The sequence below is a fragment of the Pygoscelis adeliae genome, unplaced genomic scaffold, assembly GCF_000699105.1.
Source record: "Pygoscelis adeliae isolate BGI_AS28 unplaced genomic scaffold, ASM69910v1 Scaffold202, whole genome shotgun sequence".
Lineage (NCBI taxonomy): Eukaryota > Metazoa > Chordata > Aves > Sphenisciformes > Spheniscidae > Pygoscelis > Pygoscelis adeliae.
In genome coordinates, this window is record NW_008824544.1 from 3,545,366 (window position 1) to 3,563,910 (window position 18,545).

The following is an 18,545-nucleotide window of genomic DNA, read 5'->3' on the forward strand; positions in this document are numbered from 1 at the left end:
CCCTTTCACCCGAGTCTACTTATTCCCTACTGCTGAATCAGTTCTCAAATCGGATGTCAGAAAGATTTTAGAGGGGTTTTTTTGTCCAATTCCACCACATTTCGTATCTGTCTTGCTGCCAAATTGTGATTGCTGAGTCAGCACAACAGAATACATCCAACGTAATGGGCTGCAGATGAAGTTGTTTAAGCTGTCAGAAGTGACTGTAGTTCTTCTCTTCCTCTGGGGAGTTTCTGGATTTCTACCTTGTGCTAGTACGTGCTAGCCTAATTGCATAGATTCAGCTTTGTCTGAGTTGTCATGAATAGGACCTCTCACTGCAGTCAGAAATAGCGGGAAGAGGTGCTTCTAGGGAGGGAGGAGATGAATACTGGACTGTAAATATGACTGGGTTGTAAAGACTGATACCTGTTGATCTTTGTCTGTGTGCGGGGAGAAAGCTGAAACTTAATTTTACGTGATGTAAACAAGGCTTTCTGGGTCTAATGAAAAAATTAGACCCATTTCTATATTAGAAAAATACAGAAACTTCAAGTAGAAACAGTTGATTGTATCTGTCATCATCAAAACTCTTAATAGAAGGTGCTGATGTTTTTTTCCCTGAGACAAGGTAGTGCTGTGCATCAGCTGTAGTACATCCAGAGAGGTCTCAGTCAGTAACTAATCAGTTCAGCTGTATGTGTGTATCCTTCATTCATTACAGATGGAATGCTATTTCAACACCAAAAAGCGAATGTGGTATTTTTTACGAAGTAAAGTTTTTTTTTCTAACTTGATTGTGATTTTTGTTTTAATTTAGTAATAGTTAATAATATGATGCAGGTTTCTTTTTTTCTCTTTTTTTAGGTGATTACAAGTGAGGAAGCAGAGAGACGAGGCCAGCTCTATGACAACCAGGGAAATACATACTTGTTTGATTTGGACTATGACTCAGATGAATTTACAGTAGATGCAGCTCGATATGGAAATGTGTCCCACTTTGTGAATCACAGCGTAATACCTTGTTTTGTATACTAAGAATTTGGAGAATTATCTTAATTGTGCCATAAATATCTTCTCCTACTGTAAATATTTTCTTACCATATTCACCGTTTTTCTGGAGCGGTTTGTTTCATGCCAGCACAGTCCAGTCAGTTAGATGATGTAATACGTAGAACAGAATACTTAGCCTTACTCGGAGTAGGACTACCTACAAAAATCTGGGAATGAGATGCTGCCTGAAGTGGGCATCTGGTAAGACACATCTGGGGTTGTCACTGAATCTGCTCGTTCTAGGTGACCAAAATAGGGTTGGTTTGGGTGTGTTTTTTTCCAAGTAACTAAAAGACCTAACATGTGAGAAGTACTTCATAAAATTAGTGAAGAGTCAAAGACGATAGGAATCGATGCATTATTTCGTAGCAGGCCAGGATGGGGGGTATGCCGAATGTCATCCTTCAAACTCTGGTAGAGGAGAAGATGAAAATTCCTATACTTTCTTCGGTATTTCTCCCCTGTAGATACCTTTTCCCCTCCTCATACCGAATCTAAACTTGCCAGAGAACTCAAAAGTAAATTTTAAACAGGAAATTTTTGTAGTGTTTTATTTCCTGTTCAAATGAAATACCTAAAGCAAGAAGGCTGAACTGCATCTGTAAAGGAATTATGTATCATTCCTGAACCAAAAATTATTATTTCTTAGTGATGTAATGTTTGTGAGGTATGCAGTCAGTGTTCTACAAATACAGTAAATTCATGTCTTCAGATTTGTGAGCTGATGGCGTTTGTATTTCACGCGGGCTTGCCAGGGAGAAGGATGAAGAAGAGTTTTAGATGCAGCCAATTGCTCTTCACTTTCGGAAATGGGAGTGAAGTATTCTCCCTCGTCAGTGTAAAGTTAAATGACTGACTTCACTTCTGATTCTTTAACGTGGGATATGTTTCACTGTTAAAGAGCAAAAAGGCGTGCAGAGTTTAACAAACTGCCTCAGTGACTCCTGACTTCTGACAGTTAATCTAGAAAAAACGATAAAGTTGTTTGTAGTTCCTGCTTCGTGTCCTTGACCCTCCTCCTGCCACCCAGCCCATAGCAGATAATTCAGAAGCCAAGCAGGTTAGCAATTGAAAATAGAAATTTATTCATAGTATAAAAACATTATTTCTGGGCTGGAAGCAGTGCTTAAACCTAAATACAGAATAGTGAGTGTGTGTGGCTTGAAACGCTAGGTGGTTTTTCTTTTCTTTCCTTTCAATTTTAATTCTTTTCGTGGGTTTTGTAGGTAAATCTTAACCTCTGAATGTAGCTTTAATTGCTTTGTCATCTTTTTTGTTGTCATCTTTTGAAGGTACTATATTTTTTTTAATAGGCTGTTACATATTAGCATAGTCTACATACCGTGTAAAGGTTGCCTTCTTGAAAGGACTTGACTCTAAGCTAGGAGTGTTCTCCTTTAACGCTATTTCAAGAAAGTAATTTGTTGATTTCGGAAGATAACTTAATTTCAGACTTCTGTCACTGGGAGAAGAACCAGTTCTTCCTTTCCTGTGACCTTGGTTTACTTAAACACTTCAGTGAAACTTACTGTGCATTTTTCTTAACAGAAACTACATTAATTTTTGCCTTACAGTGTGATCCAAATCTTCAAGTCTTCAATGTGTTTATTGATAACCTCGACTTGCGTCTTCCTCGAATAGCGCTGTTTTCTACACGAACCATCAAGGCTGGAGAAGAGCTAACCTTTGACTATCAGATGAAAGGTCTGCAGACTTTAACACTGTGCTTGCGGGAGGTTTGGGGCACTGCTGGGTTTTGTTGCAGTCTGACTGATGTTAGCATTTTAGGTCAGGCACTGCATCTCCCTAACGCAGCTTTGTGGATTCTAGAACAGATGTCGCTCATCGACATGTAGCGCAGACAGAGCCCACCCAGAAGCTTTTGCACGCACCTCTAGTTCATTACCTCCTTCAGAGCTCCTAGCTCAGAGCAAGGGGTTGTGGTTGGAACATCTGGCAAGGCAAATTATTTTGAAGATTTGCCACAAGAATGCTCAAAAGAATGGTCAGGATACCATTAAAAAAAGCTTTCCTTTATTCAAAGGCATTTATATGGCATTTCAGGTAAACTGCATTCTAAGTAATCTGCTAGTGATAAAGACAGTTGTAACAGCTGAGTGGTCTAAGGCACCATAGGTTTGTCTTTGGATTCTGGTGTCTGTAGGCCTCAGTTGTGGATGTAGGTCCTGTGGTGCAGATGTTTAGGAAGGAAGGAAGAAGGATGGACCAAAGTTTACTATTGTTTTGCTGGGTTGGGTACAAACATCATTATGCAGAGACTTCAGGAAACAAAGTTCCTAGCGAGATGCTGTCAGCTCTTTGATAAATAAGAAAGAAATTTTTTACAGTGAGAACCATCATTCACTGGAACAACCTCTCCAGGTGTGTGGTGGAGTCCCCATCACTGGAGGTTCTCAAGATGCGATTGGACAGGGTGCTAGGTAATCTCATCTAGGCTCCCTTTCCCACAAAAGGTTGTACCAGATGATCCTTTGAGGTCCTATCCAACTTGGGCTGTTCAGTGATTCTTTGATAATTGATCTTCCATTCAGTGTTCAAGGCCAGGTTGGAGGGGGCTCTGAGCAACCTGATCTAGTGCAAGATGTCCCTGCCCATGGCAGGGGGTTGGACGAGATGGTCTCTAAAGGTCCCTTCCAACCCAAACCATTCTATGACTTCATTTTTTTCCAGTACAGTAAAAAATTCTTGAGGTTTGGTGGCAGGGGTGTTGTATATGTAAAACTTTGCGTGCAAACCATTTATCCGCAACAGCGATGTATTGTTGGCCCCGCTGTTTAGTTTTCAGAGAAGCATCTCTATACTCCAGAGCTGTACCTCATTCTCTCTTTAAGTGCTGGAAAATTGATCTTAGTTAAATCCTTAAAACTCCTCTTTTTTTGTGGTGGCTGTGACACCAGCGTTCAAGGCAGGCTGCAGTCTCAGCTGACCGGTATGGGTACAGACCTGAGGGTACAAGGCTCGAGTTTGTTGAGCTTTGGGTTCCGATACGTGCGCTAGGTGTTGTATAAGTCATTGTTAACGTGGGTGTCGGTAGAATTTGAGTATAGCTTCACACACAGTTCTTTTAAGAACCGGGGTGTTAGAAGGCTTTTTGAAGCCATTTGACTACCTAGCACAGTTTCAGTCTGTCTTTTAAAACTTCCTTATTTGTGTTTATCTGTGTCACAGGTTCAATAGATCTGACTTCAGACTCTGCTGATGGCCTTAGCCCATCCAGAAAGAGGATCAGAACTGTCTGTAAATGCGGAGCTGTGTGTTGCAGAGGTTATCTCAACTGAGTGCGGGTATCCAAAGTCACAAGTACTTTGTTCTCTTTTAAATGTGTTTTAAGAAGACTCTTCTTTCACACATATATTCAAGTATTCTAATGTCTAATGTAAATAAGTACAGTGAAAACAAGGCATTACATTTGTAATGGAAATGGCATTGGCCAAAGAAAGAGATGTAGTGTTTCAGGCAAATACAAAACTGATAACGGGGATTAAAAATTGATTTTTCTAGAACTGTTATTGGGGAAGCAGTAAAATGTAGGCTAAGAAAACTCTTTAAAATGTACCTTCATTTGAATATTCAGGTGTGAGCTTACAGCCGTAGGCCTTTTAGGGACTGATTTCAGTGGGATGAAGCGATGTTATATACTTTCTATACCTTGAAAAGTCGGGAGGCATTTGATTTGAATCCTAGATCGTAGCTGACAGTTCTTTTGCCTTTTTGTTGTCTAAAGAAAAACTTCAAGAGATTAGCAATAACATTTATGGCACCGGGGTGAAGGATTGAGGACAGCCGTCAGACTGTGTCTAAATGAAGGTTCACAGGAATGCAAACTGTAAAATGTCCGTTGAACTCCATGCAAGTAAAGCAATTGGTTTTAGCAGATTCCAGATATAAGGTCAAGGTCTCTCAACATTTTTAGCTGATGTTACATTATTTAGAAGTTTTACAGGTAGGGTGGGGTTTTTTTTTCCCAAGTGTTAACGTTCTGATTTTTAGTTAGGATGCTATAGGAGATCTGCAGTTCTACAGAGAATTTGTAAATACCGAATTATCGGTAGTAACATACGCTGTTTGTTTTCGTTGCAGAAATTTGGCAGTCGTGGCGGAAACAAATTACTGGCTACAGTTTTGAAATAGATAACAAAAGAATAGGGAGAGCAGCCCATTGTCTAACAAAGCTGATGCATTACGGAGATATGCTCAGTTATCTGTTAGGTGCAAAAATACCCTGGGAATTGATTTGTATTCACAACTGGTTTTGATTAAGTTTTTACATACTGTGACTTTTTTTATCTAGTGACAGACTTTTAAGGTACTAGGCCTGTTTTTTCTTGTTGCAAAAATGTTAACTTCAGTGAAGTTAGACTAGGGGTGAGTTTACCCGTTTGCTGTAGACATTTGTAAGATGTTCTTGAATGTAAAGGCTGAGAAACGTACTGTTCTTCAGCTGCTTGAGTCTTCTCTTTTTTTTTTTTCCTTGATCATCTTAAAGTTGTCTCAATCTATTCATAATGTGTGCTAAGTTTTCCTTGGCTTCAAAAACACTGAAGAGCAGTTGAGGTAGGTTATGAGTGGAGTTACAGCCAAGGTTCACACTCCAGGGATGATTTAAGTGCTTTATTGTCATGGATTAAAAGCTTGTAAAACTTGCATATTGCTTACAAATCATGTAAATGTTGATAGGGTCGGGCAGAATAATGTTGCTCCATAAATGGATGCTTCATAAATGGATGTGAGCTATGTATCATAGGTCAGCTAGTTACCTTTATAAGGTGCGCAGCTGTCGGCTCAGGTGAATGAAGTCGAGTACCCAGCATATAACCGTTTACTTAATTTGTTAGAAAATGCCTTAAACGTCATGTTAATTACTAGCACTCCAAAAAGAACGTTTCAAAGGATAATGCAGGTTGTTTGTTCGTTGAGAAGCACAGTTGCATTTGCACTGAAGAGCCGGCTCTTTGGCAGAAAACGGAAATTTTATTTGCTACTAGCCAAAATCAGTTTCACGGTTGGGGTGGCGAGTGTGGCCATTGAAAGCGCTCTGTAAGTTTTGTGATCTGCAAGACAAACAGATACACGTTGAAATAGATACTTTATATTCTTTAAGGAATAGGAGTCAGTTTGCTTAAATTTAAACGTATTTGACATTACCAGGCTCACCTTGGATAATGCTGAATGAGGTGAATTTTTATCATGCCACATCTCTAATGATTTTTTTCTTTTTTTTTTTTTTAATATGTGTATAAAGTTTAAGTGGAATGTGGAGCTTTAATGTTAGCAAACTCTGGATGATCTTACATCATTTGGAGTCATTAGTGCTTTCTCTTGCATGTAGCCCGATTCAGCGATGCATTCCACGTGGATGGAATCTGCAACCTCCAGCTCCTTAATCCGCTGCCGTCCGCAGCCTTCCCTGTCGGTACAGGATGGCGAGAGTGGCTGCGGCAAGAAATGGATTCCTTACCAAAACAGTTTTTCTGGCCTCTCCTGTACAAGACGACACAGGGCTGGTTTGACACTCTTTTTGTCTATCTATGTCCATGCCCAGTTTGATTTAAAAATTGCAAGTAAATGCATTTTAAAAGATAAAAGTCGTAGAAGTTGTACATGAGTTCAGCGTCTGCCTTTTTCCCAAGGCGGGGTATGTTACCACCAGCATTGGAATAACACTGCTGTTCTTTAAGGGTATGTGTGTTACCTCTTCTGCGATAAATAAAGGACCATTAATTTATGTTGGGGGAGGTAACAGTATATTGTATTTATTTGAAGTAAACCCAAGTTTCCAATTTAGAGCCTTGAGCAGTATTTTCTATATGCATTCACAGTGCATTTGGATTGCAGAGAGTGAATTAGCTTAATGGGACACTGTGTCACTTTTAAAACTCCTTTTGCTGTTTTTACGAGTTCGGGGGAAAATTGCCAAATTGGAAAAGGAGAAAAAGCTATTTTCAGTTTCTTAAGGAGCCTAAACCAGCCTAGCTTCTGCCTTTGTTTTGCTTTGTGGTCTGTTAGCATCATCTTGGCCACCAGCTCAGTTGTGTGTATGCACTTCTTCGAGACTGGTAACCTGTGATCTATCCTCCAGCTGTTCTTTTTTGTTGGGTTTAATTTTTTTTTTTTTTTTGGTAGCAAAACTAACGCTGCAGGATCACCTGTAAGAAAAGCTATTGTTTATTTATTTAATCTCAAAGTTGAGTCAATCTTTTTGTTATTTCTAATGTATGTTTTAGGACTGTATACATTAGAATATGCAGTTTGTAAGCTCAGGAACATTTTCTTTTCATAACGTGTGATCTCTAGTATTGCTATCTTCCTATAGTTTTTGATAAAATAAATTGAATTTAGTTTTTCTCTTGTTGTTGTCATTCTTAACAAAAAAAAAATCTTAGCCTGTCAAAATCAGCTGTAGCAGTAGAATTTGCTTTAAGACTGCAACCTCTTAATTCCTGTCCTGTACCCAAATTTTCTAGCACGGTAAGGACTGTAGCAGAGCGATCATGAGGAAGTCGTGTGTTTCCTATTCAGTTTATGGCTGGTAAGAACTGGTATAAATCTACACTGTCCACTTGTCTAAAGCAGACTGGGTTCCTGTATATTTAAGCACGCTGTAAACACTACCGTACATGTAAGTTCCGGCTCAGTTAAGGAAACAAGCCAACAGAAGACATTCTGCGCTGTATGACTTTATTCACAGAGGTAGTTACAACAGCAGTTTCACTCACTCAAGCTTGCTAAAAAAAAAAGAGTTGATAGACCATGTTTGGAGATTATGTTAACAAACCCCAGGAACGGAGTGGGCGAGGTGACAGTGGAGAACTACATGGACTTGAATACCCTTAAAACCATACATAGAGGATAGCTGATTGATAGCAACTTTTCTTTTTTTGGGCATCCTGTCCTGTCCCCAATGGCAGAACGCTGGCTGGTTTAACGTTCACATATCGTTAAAGATGGCAGAAGGACTGAAGATGTGCTCGGAGGGGAGAGCTGTCACACTGAAAGTCTGTTTAATTCGTTGGGACTTCAGACCACATGGATGGGAAGCCTCATGGATTTTTAGATGACTTCTGCTGTTTAGGCATTTTTGTAGGCACTGCAGTTTAACAAAAACCTGAATTACATTTCCATTTTAGAAGCTAAGAATTTTGGCTTAGTTATGATGGCACACATGCATAGAGAATATTGTCTCGGTTTAAAAAAAGAAATCTAAACATGTCTGAACTCGGTGAAGTCAACGGAATGTTGCAGAGGAGGTAGAATTTGGTAGTGTAAGAGCCTTGAGTAACAACCACCTGTCCGGGGTAAGAGGTTACCTTCTGTTGCTGTGACTTAGCCTCCAGAGCAGGCTACTGCTGGTGGCTTTGGAACCAAATGCCGCGGGATTTGATTTTTATGTGGTTCTGAAAAACAATTCAGAACAAGCCAAAACACGGAGGAACTGATGACAAGTTGTTTGTGGTGAGTTAAGATTTAAACCATAAATTTAAACCATAGGCAATGTATGTTGTACATAGTACCTCATTCGGGAGTTAAATTGGATGATAACACTTGCTCAGTGTAAAGAGAGACTGCTTGAAAAGAACAATTTGATTTAAAAAAAAAAAACTAACAACAAACCTTTCTCAGTAATTCTCTAATCTGTTCTGCAGTTGTTTTTAAAAATAACTGCAGTGAAAACACAGGATTATACATCGAAGGCAAACTCTTGGAGCTCATGATTGATAGAGAGAAACACTAAATTTCATGTAGTGTTCTACCCGTAGTTTTGTCTGGTCCATTTTTTGCGTACTTAACAGTCCCCGAGAACGGAACCTCGGGAGGCAGAAGGCTTTCACAGTCCCTCCTAGGAATACTTCCTTTTCAGTATTTCATGGAAGGAACAATAAAGTTACACAGGCTGCAAATTTCTAGTTCTGACAGCAAGATACTTCTGAAAAAACTCCATGAATTAGCATAGCTGCAGATAGTAATCAGCACTACGGAGAAAAATAATTCTGGATTTAATAAACAAATTTTGGTATTTATTTTCATGATGTCATCAGTTACACCTGTCTTCAGGAGACTTTTTTCTCATTGAGTATGCTTTCACCTGCTGCTAGCTTCTTATATAAACAGTGCAGTTTATCTGGCCGAGGCACTTCAGCATCAGGAGTCAAGGGAATTTCGAAGTCAGAGGAGCTCTGGGAGTCCCTCCTCAGTTCTAGATCAGGAGTCCTGGAGCTGTCACTCGTTTCCACCAGCACATCTTGGAAGTGAGCAGTGCCGGCTTCTGCATCTTTCTCACGGCCTTTGCTTTTCAAGTCACAGGCAACGTCATCGGCACATGATCTATTTTGACCCACTGGCTTCCACCTACTGTTGTCAGGCTGACTGTCTTTGGCGGTCTCCTGCCATACAGAAACAACCGCTCTGCTCCCACCTTTGCCGAAGCAGCTCAAGTCCAAGGCGTTTCTCTCTTGGGAGGTGATGAGGACTGTGTCCATTTGGCTATCCCAGCCCTGGCTCCCCTGCTCCGATATGTGCGTCGACTGAGAAGAATTTTGGGAGGAGATGTGCGTCGAGTCGCTTACTCCATCCAAATCACTGAAGAGTGACTGGGACCCACCAGCATCTGCTGAAGATGGGAAGTTGTCCTCGTTTTCGGAGCTTTCTTCTAGTTTGTTACACTTAAAAAATGCATCCCAGCGAGGGACGTCGGCATTGGACTCCTGTTGGTCACTAGTGACTCCATTGAAATTTGATGTGGAACTGGCATCTGGCTCAGGGGAAAGAACTTGAACTGCATTTTTTTCAGATTCTTCTTCTTCATCATCTTCATCATCATCATTTGATTCCTCGCAGTCTATGAAGTCTACCTTGGAGGAGGTGTAAGTTGTGGTCGCTTTGTAACTTTCTGTGCTGTCACTAATATTTCCTTCAGCATTTTCAGGTTGTTCTGTGCTGGAGGGCCTGCTCTCTCCTCTCTGCTCTTTCGGAATCTTAGGCCTTGCAGAAGTTAATTCTGTATCAAAGAGATCATCTTCGTCTGTCAAGAAGAGAACAGGAAAAAAAAACAGTAAGAGAAGTTCAGATCTCTGATAAAATTCTGTTGATAGCAAAGTTTTAATAAAAATTCATTTAGTGTGAAGAGAGGAAAAAGTTCTTTAACCCAGGCGGAGACTTAGCAGGACAGTGTTTGCCTTGCCTTGTCTAGCACAGCGCCTAAACAAGGACAGCTGGTAGTTGTCATCCTCCATATAAGCTACAGCAGATCAGACGTAGCCCTGGTAGACAGATTTATTCAGACCTCTGATGTGTTTTGCCAGGACCACCTCACCCTTGCATGCTTGTCACTTCAGAAATAGCCAGAGAACGCAGCAGGCCCAAAGTTGTCTTCTGGTTCCCGAGTGGCTTTCCAGAGGCTGTGTACAGCATCCGTTTACCATTATAAGTTAAAAAAAGCTACTAGGTGCTAAAAAGCCAGCAGTGTGAGGTAACGAAGAGGAGCGATTCCACTGATATGCCACTCTGTCCTCCACAACACAGGAGGTGAGACAAGTAAAGTTCCGTCAGAACCAGCTTTACTAGGGATGGTCTAGGACTGTGGAATGGAACCCTTCCAGAAACTTAAAGGGCTGTTAAGCATTAAGTACGCTTTAAGATCGCAAACAGGTACTCTTTTACATAATTAGTGCTTTCTTCTAAAACCTAAGTTCACTTAATTTATATTTCGCCTTTCTGACCGTTGCTTTGAACACAGACAGACTATGGTGAACACCATGGCTTTTGGCACCTCTGCTTAGTCTCAGACTTTCATTGAAGGCACAGTAGCACCAGCAGAACCTTTACCTGTATCTGATAAGTCTCTCTTGTGGACTCTCTTCAGTGTTCCTAAGGGCTTGTACCTGGGTTCCATGTTTCTCCTGTATGACCTGCATAACGGCTTCAATCTGAGGTGAATGAGAAAAGCAATTAATATTTAGAACCCAGCAGATACTTTCAGGAGCAAAAGTAAATCTTTTAACTTGATCTAAGTACACTGCTCCATGCCTTTCACAGGCACCGCAGTGAAATTGTTAAAGGCAGCAATAGCTAGGGAAAAGTTCTTAATTCATTGGTGAGCTTAGGTAGCTTAAAGGTAGACATCTGTAATTTCTATACATTTACCTTAAAACATGTACACCATTTGGAAACTTTTAGTCCCTTGCTTAGAGAAGACAAGATGACAGGGTTCAAAATCTGACTGCAGTTTTATTCAATAATTGTAAAGTATCTCCTTTCTTATTAAGGAGGAAAAGAAAAAGGAACAAAGAAACGAGTCGCCGTTTGTTCAGACCAAGTGACACCACTAGTCTTCCGCTCCGTAAGAGCGCTTTCTAAGCTGCCAGCGTCTCTAACAGCACAAGAGTACAGGCCTCTGTGATGCTGTACAGAGGTTAGGAGTTCAAGTCGCCAGAGAAATCCTCTTTAAAAGAAACTTCTGAGAAGCAGCAATGACAAATAGAAATAGGTCGCAGAATAAAGTGAGATGAATGTGTATTCAGATTCCACCCAAACAGAGTTTAACAGCAGAAAAGCCTCTATGCGTAGATATAAGTAGTGCGTGGAATAAAAAACTCTCAGACTTAGCACAACATACAAGTGTTCTTCAGAAAGCTGAAGTTTGCAGGACTGAACGTAGAAAAAAAAATCTGAATTATCAGACAAGTAAAGCAAAAGGCAGTGGCCTGCTTGAGAGGCTGGCATTCCGGAGGAGAGTTGTCCTTACAAGAACAGGGATCAGATCACCTCCATTCAGCAGCCACTTGTCACTTACATTTCCATAACTTTGTCTTCTGTCCCACCCACTGGCAGTACATTGGGATACGCATTCACAGGACGGATATAGCTTAGGAAATCCTTAATCTAAATTGAAGAAAAGAAGAGGCAGTGTAACAAGTTACATCGACAGTTAATAATGTCACTTAACGCCAGCACTGATCAAAGCACACGCACAGTAAGTACTACCAGTTGTCTCATGTGAAGACCAGTATGACCCATGAGCCAAACGCTATCAAAGCAGAGAGCTCCATAATGAGAAAACAGGTCTGAAGGGATGCTGAGAACTCAGCCTCACCTAACCACCTCACAGCAATTATCAACTACTACGCAGACCATCGCTGTCTCTGAAAGACAAGGCTAGACAAACCTCTTCCTAGGGAATCTGATCCAGCACTTCACTGTTCTTACTGCTGCAGATCTTTTCAGACCTGCATTCTTCTTACTGGGCTTCCAAGACCCTAGTTGTGCAGATCAGAGTATTCCCTTCCTCAAAGACTTTTCCTAACGTCTCCCTTCAGTCCACTGTAAAAGCCCATATGACAGAACACGTCACTTTTTCCAAGCCTTACTCTGTCTTCTAGATGCTCTCCAGACAGTGAATTTCTTGAAGAATTGTGTCCAGTTTGGGGCATTCCACTCCAGCTGAGGCTTTATCAGTGCTGAGCACTGAAAACCCTTGCAAGTTTGCAGATTACACCCCTATCTATACAGACCGGTAGGACCCATCTGTTTTTGCATGTGGAGGTGTTGAAGATGATCTTATGAGTCTGTTACAATACACTACCCCCCGTATTCTGCCAGCAAAGCTGCCACGTTGTATGTACTACGCTGGTACCTCCGTTTAAAATTATGCACGGCACAGCAAATTAAAACTTAACCGGGATCTTAAAAACAGGACTGTTCCTAGGGCTCTGAATAATCTCCGTTTTGTATGTGCAAGGCTTTGTGACGGGTTAATTGTTAGCACTGATCCAGTTTCAGTTCAGTTTCTTGGGAGAGAGAAGTATTTTAAGAACCGGATTGAGTCATATTAAATGAAAGCGTATGATTCTGGAGAGGATGCTGCCATGACCTTTTAGTCTTTAACACAGAAAGAGGAGTAACTGTGGCAGCTATGACGTGAGAAAATCCTGTTTAAATGCGTGGGCAGGGAAAAGGTGGCAAACGCATCCAAAACGGAGTCACAGCAGATAAACAATGTACTGAAAACCAAAATTCCAAGCTTTAAGCATTGCATAGTTACACAGTAATCTAAAATGGAAAGGCAGTCAACACAACTGTAGCAGTGACCAATACTTAAAGAAAAGAGAACAAAAAAAATAGGCTTGTAATCCAGCCCTACCTTGACATGTTCTTCCACCGCTACATTAAAACAGACTTCTCTGTCCTCAGCATCCAGAACTTCCTATCCCCTTATGTCTTATTACTGAAAAGATTTTTTTATTGTGACAAGTCATGTCATCCACTCCAAAATAATAAAAACCTCCTTTTTTTTTAATCAATGTGTACTCTGTACTACAAGTATACAAACCTCGCTGTATGAAGAGTGGAAAGAGAAACAAGCTCTGTATGTACTCTCCCCAGTCCTAAAAAAAAGAGGAGGCACAAAAATTAGGCAACTGCTCTTCATCCTCAGTCAACAGGCAAGCATAACCTACTCTTAAAAAGTCCATTTTGAGATTGTGTTTTACAAGCGTCAGGCAAGATACGCACCTGAAACAACAGGTTTCTGCGTGGCCCAAATGCTCACCTCACTATTACGTTGGTTTTCTTGATCCTTTCTCCAAACCACATGGTGGAGGGTTTGATGCTGATTATGTGCAAGGGAGTTCCTTTTTGGCAAGTCATCCCACAGGGCAGTCTGTTCCATCGAAAGCAGTCATCATCCTGCTAAATGCAATATAAAATTAAGTGTAATCCTGACCTTTTTTCCCCCCAGAAATTGAGCAACATAGTATTTAGCTAGACCCAGTTTTCATCTCACTTCCAGTTCCTTTGAAACACTCTTTGCTGTTGCATCCTGCTTCCGTAGTGCAGCTGACAAAGTAAATCAATCACAGAGACCAATGCCCCAACGTGCCACCTCCAGTTCTACCTGCACTCCTCCCACTTGAGCCTTCAGCTTGGTGGACGTCCCGGAAAGGGAAGGCCATACACAGTGCATGGCTGCAGGAGATGCCATACAACCTGCCTTTGATATATTTAAATCGATAATACCTGACTGATCTAATCTGCTGCTTGTCTTATTTCATCTAAAAATGCAATTTTCAAGTTTCAAATGCAATTAAACTATTTCTAGCATCAGCGAATTTTTTTTCTTTTTTTTTTTTTAGAAAACTTCAACGCACTAACTAAGGTTCTCACTCTTCTTTGCATTAAAGCCACTGTTGGCCCAAGTCTTCATTAACACAATAGGACCAAAATATTGGCACCTACAACCAGTTTTTCACAGCAAAGTTAGCAGAAGCTTTGCAAAACGATACACACCCGAGGATGTCGACAGGCATGAATCTGAGTGTGTCGATCCGTAGTAACATGGCAGAGGATTTCTGGCATGTTTCTGAACATATCGAGTTTGTTCACGTGCACCTAGAGAAAGGCAGATTTTATTCTCAATTAGCTCAAGGTGTTTGCCAGACTGCAGCTGGAGCAACTACACGGATGTGGTTCTGCTCACAACAAATGCTGGTAGGCATTCAAACAGCTACTACCCACTAATAACATCCAAGCAGAGAAGTGTTAGCCAAAAGTAACTTGGACATCTAGAACAAGCAGAACATACCTCCTATGCTGAATAGGGATGAATATTCATCAAAGAAAGTCAGAATATAACTGCTAACTATTAATGTCATGTAAATGAGAAGATCTTTATCGTTCACAAGATAAAAGGGAGAGAGGTAAACACTGAGCTTGAAAACGGGGGATTAACTTCTCCCTGGAGAGCCCAGATGTTCCAGACTGAAATCAACTAGTTAACTCATTTTGGGCACAACTGTAGCTTTTTAAGTGTAGTTAATGAAAGCACGCGCATCTTTCACATACTTCAGTCCTCTGAGCAGCCATTTCCAGCTCGGTGACTGGCCACAATCATTCCTGAGGATCTATTCTACAGCAACAATTACAGAAATGTTACCTTGATTCCAAGTTCCTCACTGAGGTTTATGAATAAATATTCATATCCGTAAGCAGCTTTGCAGTTCAGCCACACAACATGATAGCGAGTTAGTGAGGTCCAGCTTCGCACTAACTCTAAGATCCCATTTAAACACTCCTCCTGAGAAGTTTAGAAAAGGTTGTGAATCGTCTTTGAAGATACTTCCAAAGTGCTGTGATTTGGTAATGCAAAATGGCATTGCCTTGCAAGACTTACCTAACAAAGGGGTGGTTAATTAATTAGCAGCGTTAAGGACCCTTCCTCTCACAGCTTATTTAGACTTACCCGGCTTGGTATATGATAAAATTTGGGATCACAAAAAGTGGTGTCCAAATACACACTCTGGATGTCTTTTACTCTGAAAGAGAAACGTGATATCAGAGTGAGCAGTGCCTCACAGTACTTACACACACCACTTCCTCTCTCTTCAAAAGGAGGCAATTCTTCCTCTTTATTACAAAGAGCAAGTCAAAAGGGGTTTGTAACTGCAGTATTGCCTGACTGCAAATATATTTAATCCAGAATAAAAAATGAGGAAGAAGAGTACATTATTCCTGAATTGTCCATGCCTGTGTGATCTTTCATTCTTTCTAAATCCCATGAATAGCTGAAGCCTCACCTGGTCCCCGAATGCAAAAGCTCCATTCTGGCTGCTTCTCCTTTTGCAAGCCTGAAATCCCCTGTATACAGCACAGTGCCATTTTCACCTTCAAACAAAAACCTACAAACAGAAACACTTTGGTCAAACTCAACAATATAAAGCATTAAATGCCAGGTGTTGATTTATTACCTTGCTTAGAGCAGTCTACGTGACTCATGTATGATGTAATAGAAATACTGGGCCTAATTTGGTCCTAGAGTAATTTCAGATAAACCAAACAATTCAGACCCAGTATGTCTGGAGAATAACCTGTGCCCAGACTGGTCAGAGTTGAAGACAAAAGCCTCACAGATTCTGTGAGGGTAGTCCAGCTGTCTGTTGCAGCCAAAGGAATCTGTTAGGCACCTGTACCAGGAAGCTGGGCACCTTCTTTTTAATGTCATACTTAACCAATGGATGATTTCTTTTTAATCACAGTTCTGTATGTCATTTTTAAGTACAATTGACATCGAGAAAGTTGTTATTCACAGGCATGGGGAAAAGTAATCTGCCCCACCAAGGTAACAACTTCTGCCAGGGCAGATCCCAGATAGTACAGTGGTTTTCCAACCTTGACCAAAGCTGGTGGGCCCTGCCACAACAGTATTATCTCCAAGTAAGAATTTTAAATTCACTAGCTTTTTCTAGTCAGAAAAAAACCAGTACTTAATGAGAACTCTATAGGACAAATCTCTCAGCAGAGACATTTAGAGTATTGAAAGGACGTACATGACTGATCCTGGACAATGACCAGCTGGCAGAAGTGTCACCTCTATATCTTCTTTCTGGAAGAGATGGTTAGCATTATTTTCACACTGTAATAAGTACAACCAGTACTTTCATTGACACAGCGAAAGCAACGCATTACTCCCCCCAGCCTCTTGCAGAATTTAGCAATGCTTTTGAACAAAGAGAAAGTCTCTTCCCATTCCAACAAGCCCTGAAGAGCAATGACCATCCTGTCATGCCAGAAGAGATGACTGAATATTGTATGGTGCTCATGAAAGCCACTCAGCCAGAAGACAGTCCTACTTCCTTGGTTCCTGGTGAACAAGCATCATGGAAACATCCTGGAATACACTTTGCCTAGAGATGCTCCTCCAGGCCTGTACCTGACCTTTAAGTCCTGCTCTTAAAACTTGTTAAAATAAGCCAGGAAATATGAGGTGAAAAAAATCACAAGAGAAAAAGGTAACTTGGAGATCACTAACACAGTGGAAAAACATTACCAGAAAAATGCTATGATAATAAGAACAAAGTGGGGAAGAAGAATTCATGTGGCTACACATCTTGGAGAGAGGAAGGGGAACATACATTTTAAAAATAGCTTGTCCACTTCAGATGTTACAGGTCAGATCTACTTCCCATGCTCATTTAAACGGTATTACTGCCCATTACAAATATATGAATCTTTTTTTTGTGACTTACCTCACCAGATGTTTCATCCACTAAAGAAATCTGAGTTGGAGTTTCAACTTCCAATGCAACCTGTAACAAAATGAATAAATGCACTACAGGATTTACTAAACATTTTGTTTCACGCTTATGGCTAAGTATTCATTACATAGACATCTTTAGCACAGACTACAGCTAATGCTAAGCCTGTAAAATTAAGCCCATTTTCATGTAAATCATGAATTTACATTTCCAGTGGAAAAAAAAGTTTTCTAAAAGTTGTCTAAAAATTAAATGGAGATACCCTAATCAAGATGTGTGTGCCTAAAAACCTTCAAACATGTTGGACTTCTAACAGCAACAGCTCAGGTTTCTCTAGCTGGATCATATGCCTTATTTTTGGATGACTACAAAGCCTAAGACATCCCAGTCCCAGAGCACACCAGCGGACCTTCCTCGGACAGGTGTCTCTACTGCAGCACAACTTCTCCTCACTGTTCCATATTACCAGAAGCAGAGCCCACAAATCACATGCAGCAGGTATTTCTGTGTTTGTGTAGGAGTGATTAATCTATAGACTGCAATTAATCCCATTTTGCTGTACCCTCTACTAAAACAGAGTCCTGCAACATACATGCTCTGTGGCTGTCTGCAAGGTTAGCACTGCTATGCAGGCTCCTCTCCCATCCTCCTGGCTTTTTTTCCTTTCATAGAATCATTAAGGTTGGAAAAGACCTCTAAGATCATCGAGTCCAACCGTCAACCCAACACCACCATGCCCACTAAACCATGTCCCTAAGCGCCTCATCTACCCGTCTTTTAAATACTTCCAGGGATGGTGACTCAACCACTTCCCTGGGCAGCCTGTTCCAATGTTTAACTACTCTTTCAGTAAAGAAATTTTTCCTTACATCCAATCTAAACCTCCCCTGGCGCAACTTGAGGCCATTTCCTCTCGTCCTTTCGCCAGTTACTTGGGAGAAGAGACCGACACCCACCTTGCTACAACCTCCTTTTAGGTAGTTGTAGAGAGCAATGAGGTCTCCCCTCAGCCTCCTTTTCTCCAGGCTAAACAACCCCAGCTCCCTCAGCCGCTCCTCATAAGGCTTGTTCTCCAGACCCCTCACCAGCCTCGTTGCCCTTCTCTGGACACGTTCCAACATCTCAACATCCTTCTTGTAGTGAGGGGCCCAAAACTGAACACAGTATTCGAGGTGCGGCCGCACCAGTGCTGAGTACAGGGGCACTATCACTTCCCTGCTCCTGCTGGCCACACTATTTCTGATACAGGCCAGGATGCCGTTGGCCTTCTTGGCCGCCTGGGCACACTGCCGGCTCATGTTCAGCCGGCTGTCGACCAACACCCCCAGGTCCTTTTCCGCCAGGCAAAGGATTTGTGACTACAGGCAGCCTTGATAACATAGCAGTGTTTTGGCGGTTGCTGAGCAGTACTTGCACAGTATCAAGGCTTTCCCTTTTTCCCCACAGCAAGTAGGCTGGGGGTGGGCA

At 41.2% G+C, this 18,545-nt stretch overlaps 2 protein-coding genes across 2 annotated transcripts in view; one reads left to right on the top strand and one right to left on the bottom strand.

The window, feature by feature from the left end:
• Positions 1–7,398, top strand: part of SUV39H2 (suppressor of variegation 3-9 homolog 2 (Drosophila)) — a 10,602-nt gene extending 3,204 nt beyond the window's left edge. Inside the window, exons 4-6 of the mRNA XM_009321779.1 lie at positions 847–993; positions 2,607–2,736; positions 4,222–7,398. Coding sequence (XP_009320054.1) covers positions 847–993; positions 2,607–2,736; positions 4,222–4,331 — 387 coding nt within the window. The 3' untranslated portion in view covers positions 4,332–7,398. The remainder of the gene's footprint in view (positions 1–846; positions 994–2,606; positions 2,737–4,221) is intronic.
• Positions 7,399–9,081: 1,683 nt separating this feature from the next.
• The window catches only part of DCLRE1C (DNA cross-link repair 1C), a 14,443-nt gene continuing 4,979 nt past the window's right edge, over positions 9,082–18,545 (bottom strand). The window contains exons 3-13 of the mRNA XM_009321780.1: positions 17,070–17,129; positions 16,371–16,426; positions 15,621–15,722; positions 15,287–15,359; positions 14,981–15,121; positions 14,335–14,436; positions 13,598–13,734; positions 13,379–13,433; positions 11,843–11,931; positions 10,876–10,976; positions 9,082–10,072 (exon numbers count right to left, since the gene is read on the bottom strand). Of these exons, the coding sequence (XP_009320055.1) occupies positions 9,102–10,072; positions 10,876–10,976; positions 11,843–11,931; positions 13,379–13,433; positions 13,598–13,734; positions 14,335–14,436; positions 14,981–15,121; positions 15,287–15,359; positions 15,621–15,722; positions 16,371–16,426; positions 17,070–17,129 (1,887 nt within the window). The 3' untranslated portion in view covers positions 9,082–9,101. The remainder of the gene's footprint in view (positions 10,073–10,875; positions 10,977–11,842; positions 11,932–13,378; positions 13,434–13,597; positions 13,735–14,334; positions 14,437–14,980; positions 15,122–15,286; positions 15,360–15,620; positions 15,723–16,370; positions 16,427–17,069; positions 17,130–18,545) is intronic.